At 35.3% G+C, this 15212-nt stretch overlaps 1 protein-coding gene across 2 annotated transcripts in view; it reads right to left on the reverse strand.

Moving 5' to 3' along the window:
* Positions 1-15212, reverse strand: part of EDIL3 (EGF like repeats and discoidin domains 3) — a 418330-nt gene that overhangs the window by 139732 nt on the left and 263386 nt on the right. For both annotated transcript variants that reach the window (XM_047071243.1, XM_047071314.1), the window contains one exon: positions 2204-2385. In XM_047071243.1, the coding sequence (XP_046927199.1) occupies positions 2204-2385 (182 nt within the window). The remainder of the gene's footprint in view (positions 1-2203; positions 2386-15212) is intronic.

Consider the following 15212-nt stretch of genomic DNA (forward strand, 5'->3'; position numbering starts at 1 on the left):
AACTAATAATAATAATAATTTTATCCCCTTAAAAGAGGTATTTAGTTATTTTAGTTAAGTTGATAAAGTTATGTTTAATCTAAATTTCTCTAAAAGTGAACCACTGTCCTATTCCATTGAGGTTATTTCCACTTATAACTAGTGGGATAAAGAGAACTTAAAGTTGATTTGTACTTTGGAAGGCAGAATGATGTGTAAGGTTAAGGTAGGCAATAAAGTGGGACAAAATAAAGTGAAAAGTCAGGACTGAAACATTAATAAGGTGTTTCTCAGTAAAAATACCGCAAAAGGATGTTATTGTGGTTTATTAAAACATGGCAATGACTGTGGCTCTCAAACATAATTTGCCAAACCCAGATGCAATCTAGTGACATTGTCTCACAGTGTTGTGCAATTTTTGCTATTAATTTTAATTTCTAAAGCTTTATCATGACTACAATCCCACAAATGCATTTCATAACAGGCAACTAAGCTGATTTTTAAAAAAATGGTCTCTGCAATGATTTTTAACAATAAAATATAGGCATTTTTGTTCTCATCTATTTTAAACCTTAATTGTATATTCATTAGCTTGGGGTCAAAAGTGTATAAATGTGCCATTTCCACTATCTGGAATTCTCTTTGCACATGTAGCTACAGATTAGAAAAATCATGTGTAATCTAAGAAGCAATTTCTGCAAATGCACGCAAAAATAAATTCATCAAACAAAACAATTCTGGTAAACACATGGAGCCATATAATTAAAGAAATATATATAGGATATGTAAAAATTCACAAGAAACCTGAACAAAGGAAAAATCTGAAGGGGATTCTGGCCCAGTTCCTAAGGTATGGAAATCATGTTACCTGGCCATAGATCAACTTTTCATTCTACTAAATTCCTGTAAATCAATGCCTGTACATTGCACCTAATAATGTCAAATCATGGATTTCCATGTTAAAAATTACCTCTGACTCCAAATACATAGTAAACAAAATCGCTCAACTACTTAAATCAAAATTCTGTAATAGCTCCATGGAAAAAGCCCCAAACTTTTTAGTATGTGTGAATCCTAAGGCACACTTACCTCACTCGCTAAATTTGAACATGTTCCTCTAGCAACTTATACACGTCATGATTTTCTATATGATGTTCCCCAGATTCTCACCTAGCATCTTTGATCATGCTGCTCTGTAGGCTTTTAGTCTCCATTGAAAGGCATTTTCCAAGGCCCATCTAAAAAGCTATTCTCCCATAGGCTTTCTCCTGATAATTATTTCTTCCACTAAACGCACCATATACTGGGTATTCCTTCTCTTCAGCACACACTCAATGACTTGTTACATGTTATTAATGTGCTCTCCCCAACAGGGGTATAATCTTACACAGAAATCATGCTTTAATCATCTTTTCTGTCTTCCTAATGTGTAGTTTACTTACATACTACTTACTTAAGGTAAGTCCTCAGAAAGCATTTAACTGGATAAAATACAATGTGCTGGTATTATTACCATCCATCCCATTTTAGGGAAGTCACTTACGATCTTGGTATATCATGTTTTTTTCTGTTTAAAAAAGTAGCTGGCTGATGATAATAAATAAAAGAGTATGAGTTGAAAAACCCTCAGCTATTGAAAGAGGGTGCTGAAGACATTTTTGGTATTTGTGTTATCTATTCTGTACATTATATGTTCTGTGCATGTGAAACCACTTCTAAGACGGAGAAAGAAAACATGCATTTTTTATTTTCTTGAAGTGTCAAAAGTTGTGGCCAAATGTTAACAGGTGGCCTATGTGGAAACCTTCTAGGGGAGCCTGGGTGGCTCAGCTGTTTAAGCTCTTGATTTCAGCTCATGTCATAATCTCACAGTGGTGAAATAGAGTTCCTTTCGCTCTGAGCCTGGAACTGGCTTAAGATTCTCTCCCTCCCTCTCACTCTGCCCCTCCCTGGCTTTCAGGCACTGCATGTGCTATCTCTCACATAAAAAAAAATAGCAATATTTATACCCCAAGAATTTCAACATTTTTAACCCTCAACACACTTTACAGTCAACGTACATATATCCCACAGTTTCAGATTTCATAGCCAATTTGGACTCAGCTGAATCATCCTGTCCTCTGTCACCATGAAGAAAAGTCACACTTTGGGCTGTGGTTTGTATTCTTTCTGAAATGACTCTGGTCATTCCTTGGCAGTCACCTTGTCCCATCCCATGTGTTACCTGAATCCATGGCCATCTGTCATTTTCTGCAGCTGTCCATGCATTTATAAGCCCCTTCTTATTGAGACGTGCATAGTAGGGATACCATTTCTGGAGTCCAAAAAGAGCTCGGTGGGTAGAGGAAGCTGTGATTTGCTGATTTGATATGATTCCACCTTCGATTCCCAATGGGCCTGAGCATTCTGGGAACAAATCAGGAAAAATTGTGAATGTATTAGAAATAATCCACATTTAAAATGTGGCTGTTAGATTTGATGGGAGATATTTTTTTAAATGAATTTATTTTGTACCATCATGCTTTTGGAACTCCTCATGAAGGAAATGATTCTTTCTCCTGATGACACTCTCTTCTTCCTTTGCTTTGAGTGTGGCACCTCAATAGATACTGCCTTCCTGCATTATGACTCTGCATTATGCACTGTCATCCCTGGGCTGTTGATCACATCAACCAAAGTGCAATGCCCTTGAAAGACCTACATCATAGTTTACATTTTCAGAAATTAGCATACCTCATTAATCACAAGACTTCAATAAATATCTTTGATCCATTGTTTCTTGACTAGCCTATATCTGAGTTTTGTGTCAAAATCATTTTCACACTGACTTTACATTTCCCACCACTATAAATTTTTTTAACTTTAATTTTTATAAACATCATCAGATATGCTTCCAACAAAAATGGCAACATGTAAATATGTCAACTTTTAATAATAACTTGAAATATGTTACAATAGAAACATGTAGACAAATTATTTTTATGAAGTTAAGTAGGTAAATTCTCTGAATTATACATAACTTACATACACCAATAAATAAATTAAGATGTTAAAATATTTATATTTCTAATATTTTAAATTCAAAATTCATAGCTAAACATATAGGTGTTTTGTACTAACATTTTAATTTTATTTTATTTAAATTTGTTATCTTGGAAACTTAAGAAAAATTTCTTAATAAAAATTTTAAATTCTAACATTAAGCATAATGCAATTCAAATAATACGTTCTTGGATATCAAATGGCAAATCTACCTGAAAAGTATATATATGAATTTCTTATTTCATAAATTTCACTACAAACTAAATTTATTAAGGTTTGAAAATTCAGAATAAGTACTATTATGATACTTCTCTTAATTTAGGTTATACATTATACTCAACATTTTGTCAAGTTAGATTTGTACAATAAAGATGATAATTTCATTATAAAATATACTATGCTGATTGATAAGAATTCCTGAAAAGATGAAAGGAGTACACTGACATTATTTATCAGTATATATAAGCCAGCTTGATCAGTGATTGTCACCAAGCATACTCTGGATTTTAATAACTACTGAAGCCCAATGCTTGTCACTAATTAAATGTTTACACTTAGAATGTAAAAGAAATAATTTTGCAGCTGCACTATAAAAGCTAATTTTATTTATCTTAAAAAATTAAAAAGATGTTTCTCATTGGTAACCATTTTTTCATTAAACATAAACATGTTTCTCCTTTGTATTCCATATTCAGGGAATAGGTAGCTCAAGCACATTACCTACTAACATTTCTCCAATGGCTTTAAAACCTTGAGATGCTTTTTATGAAATGGATGAAAATATGTGGAAAAGTAATGATCTTAATCAGACTTTATCAGTAAAGATGGCATTAATACAACAAAAATTGCACCTTGATTATTGACAACTGATAAATTATATACTTTTAGGTAGACGTACTGTATCACTTTGAAGTCATTCAATTAAGAAGCCATTCATTTTTAGAATTGCAATATTGGGAGAGGTAATAATCTGATTTTCACATTCCAGAGAAACTAACCTCAAAACCTCAGATGTTGAACCTTTGGATTCTTGTTTTGCTTTTCACTTTAAACTTCAAAATCTTTCCAGACTTCATAAAAGCACTAGGAGACTTTCATGATGACACTTTGATTTTAGACAATTGCAGGAGGCTGGCTTTTTAAGGATATTGCCATGAAAGGAATCTCAAGCATCCTTGTCTTGAATTTGTGCAACATTTGGATGGGAAAATGCCACAGGCAAGGAGACCATTTACAAGTCAGTAAATAGGAGACTATAGGCCAGTCGGTAGAACAGCAGAGTGAAAGAGCCAGCTTTAATTTAATTTAATTTAATATATAATTAAACTCCATGATGGCCTTAGAAAAAACTCTACACCATTTAGTTGGGTACTTCTAAAACCCTTATGTTGAATTGGACATTCTCGCCAAATCTGTAACCATTTTAAAAGGGAGAGATTAGACCTCAAACCACACTATTCAGTAAGTCTACTTCACTGATACTCTTAACCTACCAACTTCTACTTATTAATTAACATGTCAGCAAACACTGTTACATTATCAGATAAGTCAAATATCCATGAACAATTAAAAATATATATATATATATATATATATATATATATATTTGTGTCTATATACCTATATGTATATCATTTTTTACTCTGGCATAAGGATCCCGATCTTAGTTATGCCCTCACTACACATACATTCAAACAAAACACAATCAAAAAATATAAAGTGACGTGTTATATCTTTATAGGGCTTTACAGCTTATAAAACATTTTTACATGAGCTTTCCCACTGCTGTGATGCCAAATTTATTGGTATTTCTTTTCTCAGTCTTCAACTCCACACTTTTATTTATTTTTTTATTTATTTTTTGTTAAATTTTTTTTAATGTTTATTTATTTTTAAGACAGAGAGAGACAGAGCATGAATGGGGGAGGGTCAGAGAGAGGGAGACACAGAATCTGAAGCAGGCTCCAGGCTCTGAGCTGTCAGCACAGAGCCCGATGGGGGGCTCGAACTCACAGACCATGAGATCATGACCTGAGCCGAAGTCGGAAGCTCAACTGCCTGAGCCACCCAGGCGCCCCTCAACGCCACACTTTTAAAAAATAAGTTTTTATAATGTTCACTTGCATACTGTATGTTGCAAATCAATAAAGCACACCAGAGGAAACATGAGTATGTGTGGGGTTCTTGAATGAAGCATGCATCCTTCAAGTGCCAGCTTACTTCCTTACTGTCTAGTGGTCCTCAGTTTTTCTTGTTTTAAAAATTGGGGTTATGGTGACACTGTGATTCACCAGCTGTGAGAAGTGCTTTTCTTCTATAACTAAAAATTGTTTAAAAAGAATGTCACTTGCATGTTTCTCTTTAGAGCATACTACTGAGGTGATCCTGGACTTTTAGCTTCTCTGGGGCAGGCACTGGGTCCCACACAGTGTTGCACCCTTAGGTGCCCGTGGTGGTTTGTACATACACTGAGTTTAGTCAATAGGTGATGCATGTTGGTATTGGGGGCTATGTTTTTCCACAAAGTAAACTCGTAAGCAAATCCATGGCATATACTTTATTTCACACCGAAAGTTGTCACAAGAGTAGCTCTTCTTCACTAGCTAATCATTTGGATCACAATCAAATGGATGTCGTCATAATAAAAAAGTTCAAAATCCAATTTCCTTTTGCCTGTGCTATCCACTTCCCCAATGTCCTATTAAATTCAGCAGTTACAAAAACTAATGAAGGAGTTGCAATTCAGAATGCAAATGATTATACACCTAAGATTAAGTGACCTTAAGCAGTGAACAATAAGATGCTCAAAATAAAGTTAATATGGAGATACATATCATCATCACTATCAACAAATAGAGAACAAATATGAAATAATAATTGATGAACAGCATAATACTAGACGCGCATTCTGAGGTTCAAAAAGAGCATTCACATGTATTTTCTCACATCAGCAAAATGGTACTTCAAAGAAAAAAGGTTAACACACTTATTTCATAAATGAGAAAACCTTTGTGAAGGGAAGTTAAGCTTCCAGATGAACTTCAATTCCAGATGAGCCTGAAACTGAAGCTGATTCTTTGCCCATAAAATAATAGCAACTGAAGAGCAAGTGAAGAGTTAAGTAATTCTTCAAAGGTTAATTCTGGATCTTTTTCTTCTGCTGTTATTTTATATGGGGTGTGTGTGTACTTATACCAGGAGACAGGATAGGACAATTAACATCAAGATAACATGTAGAGTATCACTAGTGACATTCAAGATGAGACAGAGCTTTCCTAAATTGGGATACATTAAAACAATGGGTGACAGTTTATGGCAGAGAGCCACGGAAGTAAATATTGAGGTTTTCATGGTGGTTTATGCCCCATAGGTGTTTAAAAATTCACCTACTACCATTATTGGCCTATGAACTGCTTATCTAATAGGGATAGGCTAATTCACTTCCAACTAATTTATTGACCTCTTACTATGTGCCCAACCATCCATCAATCCTCCATTCATTTAATTTGGTTATCTAATAGGGATAGGCTAATTCACTTCCAGCTAATTTATTGACCTCTTACTATGTGCCCATCCATCCATCAATCCTCCATTTAATTCGGTTTTGAAAACTGCGTATTTATTAAAGGCATCCTATGTATTAGGGACTTTTCTAGGCAGTGGCAATACCAGGATAAACAAAGCAGAGAAGGTCTCAGGTCTCAAAGAGTTCATACGCTAGTGGGGAGAAAAACTGTAAACAAATACTTGAATAAACAAGAAAATACTATGAAATGATAAGTAAAGAAAAAAAGATGGGTGAGGCAAGTGGAGGTGTGTTGGCTGATCAGAGATGGCCTTTCAAAAGGTGTCACTAAATCTGATCTCCCGGTGAGTGAGAAGCAGGAGCTAGCTACTGTAGTAAGTTTGTTGCACTGGTTTCCTCAAGGAGCTTTTAGTCCAGTGGAAGAGACACACACAGAAATTAAAAACAACAACAAACACATTTGAATATGGTATCTGTGATAGTGGATGCACAGAATTCAATGGGACATAGGAAGAAGTAATCATAAACCACTTGGGGCTCACGGAAGGCTCTCCAGGAAAAGAGTGGGAGCTAGCAGAGTGAAGAAGGAAAGAAGGGAAGACACAGAGACAGGAACCAGCTTGGTATGATTAGAGAAGCAGAGGCATTTCAGTACCACTAGACCAAGATGGATTGGGGTGGGGATGGTCAAGAGATGAAGTGTAGACAGACCAGAACTTGCTGAGAGAACTTGCTTGGATTTTTTTGAAGGATTCTAACTATGGTCATATTTTCATTTAATACCAATCATTCCTGCTATACCGCAGAAGGTAGGTTTAAGAGGGGAAAAATTATGGCCGAATAGCAGGCTACTACAATTGTAGGAATGCAAAATGATGCAGATCTGAAAGAGGGATGAAGAAGAGGAAGGGTTCAAAGAATATTTAGAAGGTAAAGTTGGGCAGACCTAGTAATAATGAAATGTCCAGTGGAGGAGAGAAATGCAGTATGTTCAAAGATGCCAGACAGCATAGACAGTGTCCCCTTTAGTTGGGATTCCCATATTTCACAAATAACACTGTTGAATCCTATCTTTCCCTGAAAATTTTGTCAAATATTACTCTTGCTGTTGTATTTAACTTGGGAGGACCTTCTTTTTTCCCACCTGCTGCTGTCATGCAGACCCTACTGAGCTGCAGCCACATCAATCAGGCTGCAAGGACAGGATTGAAAAGAGAAAATCTGCCTCAGTGCTCCAGCCATACTCAGAACTACCTACCCCCTACTCATTCACATGTATTGTGTGCGTACATCTGTTGTCCCACAAAACAGTGAGCCCCTCTGCAAATAGGGATTATATCCCTCATGGCATCCAGCAGTAAACTTTGATCTTTTTTTAAAAAAAATTTAAAGTTTATTTATTTATGAGATAGGGAGGGAGCACGAGTGGGGGAGGGGCAGAGAGAGAGGGTCCGATGATCTACACTGACAGCAGAGAGCCTAACGCAGGGCTGGAACTTAAGAAACGTGAGATCATGACCTGATCCAAAGTCAGACGCTCAATCAACTGAGCCACCCAGGCACCCCAGTAAGCCTTGATTTTATCAGACAATAAATATTTGCAGAGGGAGCTATTTTTTAAAAAATAAACATGAAAGATAAGCTACAAAAATGACAGGTAATATTGTAACATTTTATTTGTGTAATTCATTTTTAAATTAAAAATTATTTTCACCTATTCTCTCAAGAATACACAGATACAGAGGCCTCCTTTGGAAATTGTTTGTATGCTGAGGAAAGAAGAACACTTCTTTACTAATGAAAACATGGACTGACAGCCAAGCGAATTACTTCTCTTTCAACCAGTTGCCACACAACAGCTACCAAGTATTTCTAAAAATTGTCCACCGTTATCCCTAAGGTGGGCCTAGTGGCAATTTGATCAGTGGCAATTATGGTAGCAGAATACGGTAGTCTGTATTTGCTGGCTGCTAGATCTGCGTTTACGCATCTTTAGTATTGTGCTTACTTTTGTCAGGTTCAACAACAATCCTAAATTAATGAGTCCAAGCAACATTGATTACCAGAGGCTTTTAGACATCATTTACATGGTCAGTTAAAACAACTGCTTTCCCTGAATTGCCTGAGTGGCCTGCAAATGCCTTATGACCTGAGCTGGACTGTTCAGACTAACTCTGCACCAGTGAGTAATGTCACCTGGCAGGTTGAGCAAGAACAGCTGGGCCAGCCAGGGCCAAGCCTCAGGTGCCCTCCCTAGGGCAACTTCCCTGCCTTTGCCAAGTCGGTGTGAATAAAATGGTTTCAAAGTGAAGTCCTTCTCACTCTGCAAACTCATTCTCTGGAGTGTGGCAAAGAATGGTGTCTGCATTTTATTGATCTTGCAGCTGACAAGTAAGCAGTGCCTCAAGATGTCTCACATCTTGTTCCTGAGTGTGCTGATTAAGCCTTTCAAATAAGAGAGATGCACAGCTGAATCTGTAACAGGAATGCACTACTTTCATTTGCTCTATCTCAATATCCAGACATCTTCAGAATGAAAAGGATTTCAAATTAAAGCCACGTTAGAAACAAATCTCCTTTAAACGTCTCTAGTCTTCTCTTTCTCTGAACATCTCATCTTCTCATAGGAGTGAGTCCTCTGCTGTGCTTAGCATAGCACGATAATTGTGCTGAACACAAGCACTAGCGAATGGATTACTGATGATCTCCAAAACTGCAGAAACTAATGCTGATTCAAGCATTAACCTCCTTCTGTGCCCCCTGGACCACGGCCTTTCCTTTATTCCTAGCGTTTCTTTTATTTTAGAGCTGTCTTAAGGTCAGGCTCTGAATTGGTGAGGGAGAGGTCAAGGCCACTATTCCTCACGCTGTGTGGCCTGGAGGTTAAAAGGAACCCTGAAGATTTTTTTCTTTTTTCTGGTGAGATTTGTCACCTAACCGCCCACACATTTGCTCTAATTTATCTCAGGCTATCATTTTTCTGGTATTGGGGGTGGCATCCGAAGGCAAGAAAGGGAATGAAGACAGGGAGTATAAGAAAGGTTGCTCTCAGGGATGGGGCTTGGATGCACTGGTTTGGATGTAGGAGAGTGAGAGGTGGCAAAGGAGCTCCCTGGACACAGTGTGGAAATGTGCATATGCACAGCATAGCCTTCCCTCCACTCGGTCATTCACAAATTCCCATGAGCACCCTCTCCCTGACCTCGAGTGTCAGCTTCTGGTCACAGCACTGGAAGTAATCACCTTAAAAGAACTTAGAATGGAGATCCCATTTGGTGATGTTTGTTTCTCTCCACACCTAAATATCGCTTCTTTGTATCAGAGCATAAATTTCACATGTGACCATAGTAACACTGATTAGAAGAACTAGTAACTACAAAGTCATAAAAATAGTTCTCAAGAATTAGTTATGCTTATTTGGATGGCACATAAATGTATGTGCACGTTAGAGAAAAGTTCATTTTGTTGCGTTGGAGTCTTGAAGATGATTCTGTGATATGTGGCCACTAAAGAATTTTCCCCATTCTATAGAAACTGTATTCTATTATTTTCCACGTTGGAAAGCTCAGAGGTTTCCAGGTTAAATGATAAGCAACAACTATTTGTGCACATTTTTTTTCTCTTAGATAATATACTTTGTAAAGGTAGAAACCATGCTTTTTGCATTATTTATGTTTCCAAAGCACTTAGTACAGTGCCATACAAATTGCCAGCTCTCTGTCATCATGGGTTAAAGTAAATTAAAACAAATCATTGCTTTTTGGAATTGCTTCTCTTCTTCCTTGAAATTGAATTAATTTTCTGAATGTAGATATTATCACTCTGAAGTTTCAACATACTGGGTGTGTGTTAAAATCAGAAAGGCTTTCTTGGTATGCTGGGATAACTTGAAAATATATAAGAATCAGCTTTTGCAAGTAGGGGAAAGATCATGTTTGAAATAAAAGCCAGCATTCGTAAGGTTACAGATTCAATTATCAGCCATCTCGCTATTTTCTTGTAAAATATGGTTATGCTTTTCTTCACGCTGTGTTATCTCAAGTCAATTATGATATATTATCAGCTTAAATTAATTGTTTTGAATTGAGGAAAAATTAAAACCATGAATAAACTAAATTAAATATAGGAAAGTCAGCGTTTTTAGAATATTGATGCAGAATGATGTTGTTGTTTAAATAGCAGGGCCTATGGGCTTTAATACTCAAAGGTCAAAATTTGTATTGAGATGGTTCACAAAAGTCAACAAAATCTAGTAAGATTACCATCCTATTACAGTAAACAATGTTGCTACAGCAAGTAGAAGAATGTGTTTTAGTTTGCTTAAGAAGCATTCTTTCAAATGAGAAAAACATATGGGCTTTTGAAGTGCTGAATGCACTTTTGCAGCCAGGCAAGATTTCAGTAACTTGTTCTTAGGCTTCCACTTAAACTGAACAATCCATCTTCTACCAACTACGAAGATAACAACATGGTTTGATGAAACATTTGTCTGTAGAGTCAAAAGCCTGCAATTCAAAAACCTGCAGATGTATACCTATTCTTGCCTTCTGACAAAACATACATCTGCACAAGAAAGAGCTAAAAAGGGGTATAAATGCCAAGGTAAAATGCTAAAGGTAGGATTCTGTTGCTTCAAGAAACTTGAGTTGAATACCAATTGTAAATACTCAAACACTGCTATGCAGAGGGCATATTCCCTTGCTTTTAAGTTATTTACATCTTTTAAGATTTTGTTGGTGAATGCATATCAGGATAAATACCACAGGGCACTGCCTCAGATGTATTGTTATAAAGCAATATTCTTGACATGCCAACCACTGATTTTTATTTGACTGATAAATCATAGTCCCAAATCCAATGATCAGCTATCTAGCCATTTTTTCCTATGCCATGTGGTTGTGTTTTTCTTCACACTGGATGCTAACTCAGGTCAAGTATGAAGCCTTAGTGTTGCAGAGGTCAAAAGAAATCCACGAGTTTAAAAGGGAAGCCACTGCAGATGGCAAGATATGTCATAATGAGCCCCCTCTAATGCTAGAACACTTTGGAAAGTAGGCAGAACAAAGGATAGAGAGCACAGAGAAGCTAGAAAGTGTGTAGTAGGTGATTTGTTTATTTGAATCCTAGAGACTTCTACATTATGTATTCACTCCTAAAAGTATGAAGAAATGTTTCTCATATAGAAAGTAAATAGATAATACCCATATAGTCAGAGAAGTATGGGAGTTGTAGAAGGGAACTAAAAATTCCAGTATAGAGCTAAGACAGAAGATGAATTCTTGATATATGCATTTCCTAACTAAACATTCCTAGAGGATAAAGAAACACAAAGGCTTTGCATATAGTATTTGCAATTGCTTCCGTGGGTCTGTAAGGGAAAATTCAACATAGAATTTTAAACAGAGCAAATGTAAAGCTATTAAAACAAAGGATGCTTTATGAATCTTATAGAAAGAATATTCTAGAAGAATTTAACAATTTTATGACAAACCTGTAAAAACTAAGCCAGCTTTTCATACATTATCTCTTATTCAATAGAGATTCATACTAGTTCTGTTTTATAATGTAACGAATATGGGCCAGCCTATTAAAATAGAAAATTTAATATTTGCTTCTTTTCAACTTTATTATATGTAACAATAAAGTAGACCCTGATATTATGCATTGTCCAGGTTAAATGCTCATTTTTTGCTGGAAATGTTTGTAGAAAAAATAACTTCTAAATTTTGTATCTGAGCTACCTAATAATGCATATGTACATTTCAAAGAAGCAGAGGTATTTAAAAATCTTAAATCTGGATTTAAAACTTCAGCTACTGAAATGAGCACAGAATATTAGCTGTGTTTAACAAAATACCCATTATTGGATAAATTGCTATTTTCTGATATATACCAATAGGATACATTACTGTTATGTAGTTCAAGCTAATGATTAAGTAAATAAATATGCTCCTATAAACTTATATTAAAATGTATGACAAATATAAAGTTTTAAACTACAAATAATCTTGTGACTGCTCATTAGGAAGTTGTAATTTTGAAAAAAATTAGTAAAAACTAGAGTTTCATGCTTTTTGTTAAGCTTTTAATTAAAAGACAATTTACTGTTTCTCTAATTTTGAAATTATTTAAAAGACTATGTTTTTTAGAAGCTTCCACCTTATTATGTTGGATATCTCACCACCCTAGTATATATATTTATAGGATTAGCTAGGGATCAGGTAAGGGCCATCAAATCACACACATAAAATAATGCAAAGTAATTAACGCAAAAGAGGGGTGGAAGAATTACCATCATTTCTAAAAAGCCAGTACAAATAAAGAAAACAGTGACTTGTTTTTCTAAGGAATACCTCCTATGCTTCCAAAAACAGTAAAAGCAGTTATTTTATAATTTAAAGGTCTTCAGGATACAGCAGTATATAACTACCATTTTTAATATACAGAATGATAAATTGTATAAAAATAGAATCAGATATATATATATATATATATGATTTTGTTATAAAGCAAATATATATATTACCTTACATAAGTAAGAAAATATTTCATTAAATGAACAGTATTCTTCAATTACCCAAATTCTCTTTAACTACAGAAAAAGATAAATGACTATGTGAACTATAAATTGCTCAGGCAGGGGGTTATGGTAATACATATATTTGGTGCCTTCATACTTTCAAAAGTTATCTGCTCAGCTAAACTAAAACTGTAAAGATTGAGAAGGAAATAGAAACACTTGTTTTGTATTAATAGATTTAAAGGTGTACAATTTCATAAGATCATGCATTTTACAAATGTAAGTAATTTGCTTGGGAAATAATCAAGGTAAAAAGTAAGTGTAATATACTGCTGACTCGTGATGTACATGAAGTGACTTATTAAGTCTTGGAAAAATGTTCTATTATAGCAGTTCATCAAGACAGCTCTTCATGGCACTTTTGGTTAAGGGTATGAAAGAAAATGTAGTTCCTGATATCTGTATTTTTAACAAATCTGAGTGATACCAATATACAGCAAAGTATGGAAACTGTAAGTTAATTGTATTACAAGGAGAAAAACACTACCCACCTTAGGTTTGTTCCATAAATTGGAAACAATATAGGGTAAGCACATAGTAAATTATATGGCAATCAATATGCCCTTAGTGAATGGTAGTTCTTACGTTGTTGTTATTGTTATTTTACTGTTATAAAGCAAAAGTGAGAGTTAAAAGTCATGGAAGGGGGGAGTTGACTTTCACTGTGACTATTTGGAGACCCGAGGTTTCAACATCTTTGCTGGTACAGGCAGGTTTTACATGCATTTACTTCTTATATGAGAAATAAGAGTAGAACATCTACTCCCATTTCCCATGCAAACGTCCTCTAATAAAAATTAAAATACATACAGGAGCACAATTATTAATCATGGGCAGTTACTGAAAATGATTCAAAATGCTATGTCACTTGGCATCTCCTTAATATCATATTCATCATCAGATATTTCTGTCGTCAAGGCATTCAAATTGTCAGATAAATCTCTGCCTGGGGGAAATATAAACTATAGCTTCTTGCAAAGAATGAAAGCTAAGTGATTCCCCACAGTATATTGCCAGACTTGCTGGAAATAAAAATAACTAATTAAATAATCTCTTTTTAAAATAGGTCTGTGTCTGGCAGGCACTTTTATTCATTGTGGTACAAAATGGGGATCTCCTATGGAAAAATCTCATATTAACAGTTTGATAAACCAGATTACAACTCTGAAAGGCGCCTTTATAATCAAGTTTCTTGCCCAATCTAATATCAAAGTAATCCTATCTTTAAGCTAGATGGAGATGGAGTTTTAGCTGGTGGCAATTTTGTTTCAGTAATCAAAGATATTTCATTTCCTTGAGTCCGTAACTGACAGTAAAGTAACAAACCATTTCCCCCCAAATTGAGTACTACCTGGTTCTCATATCTTCAGCATAAGCTCTTCTGTTTCATCATGACTTATTTTTCTAAACAACGTGAAGAGAAAGTTAATATTCATTGTTTTGGATTTCCAAGGACATAAAGGGGATGTATTAAAACAAAACAAAACAAAACAAAACAAAACAGCTCATTAAATGCCCTTAGCACCCAGCTAACTCTTTTCATGATCTGATTTTGAGATATAAGAAAACCACACATGAATACTGGTTTCTTATGAAGTGTCATATAAAAAAGTAAAATGAAGAGACAGTTTCAGAAAAAAGAAAAGAAACGTATGATAAATTCAGGAAATGTACATCTTGGCACAGGGGTTGTCAAAAGCACATGATAAAATACTTCAGATGATGCAATAAAACATTCTGGCTTATTTGTTCCATATAAAGAAATGCAGCTTACATTTTGGTACAGAAGTCGGCAGGGCAGCAAATATACACTTAAAATCCCTGAATGAGTGATTATCTCTTCTTTTGCAGTTTCCTTTTCCTCAAGCCATCAACCTCAGTAATGCCTAATTCTAAGCTCACCACTGGTTGAAAGGGAATAGAAAGAAGCTTGATAAAATACTTCTTTAAATATCTTATCTTTATTACAATGGCTGTTAATGTAACACTGGAGTTCAGGGTTCTGTTTTTTACTCTCTCAGATCACCCAGATGTCATTGCATGGAATCATCTAAGAAACACTATGTTTTTCTTTCTCATTCCTAA

The sequence above is a fragment of the Lynx rufus genome, unplaced genomic scaffold, assembly GCF_022079265.1.
Source record: "Lynx rufus isolate CCGP_SWC_20201006 ecotype Redwood Valley unplaced genomic scaffold, mLynRuf1.p SCAF_1, whole genome shotgun sequence".
NCBI lineage: Eukaryota > Metazoa > Chordata > Mammalia > Carnivora > Felidae > Lynx > Lynx rufus.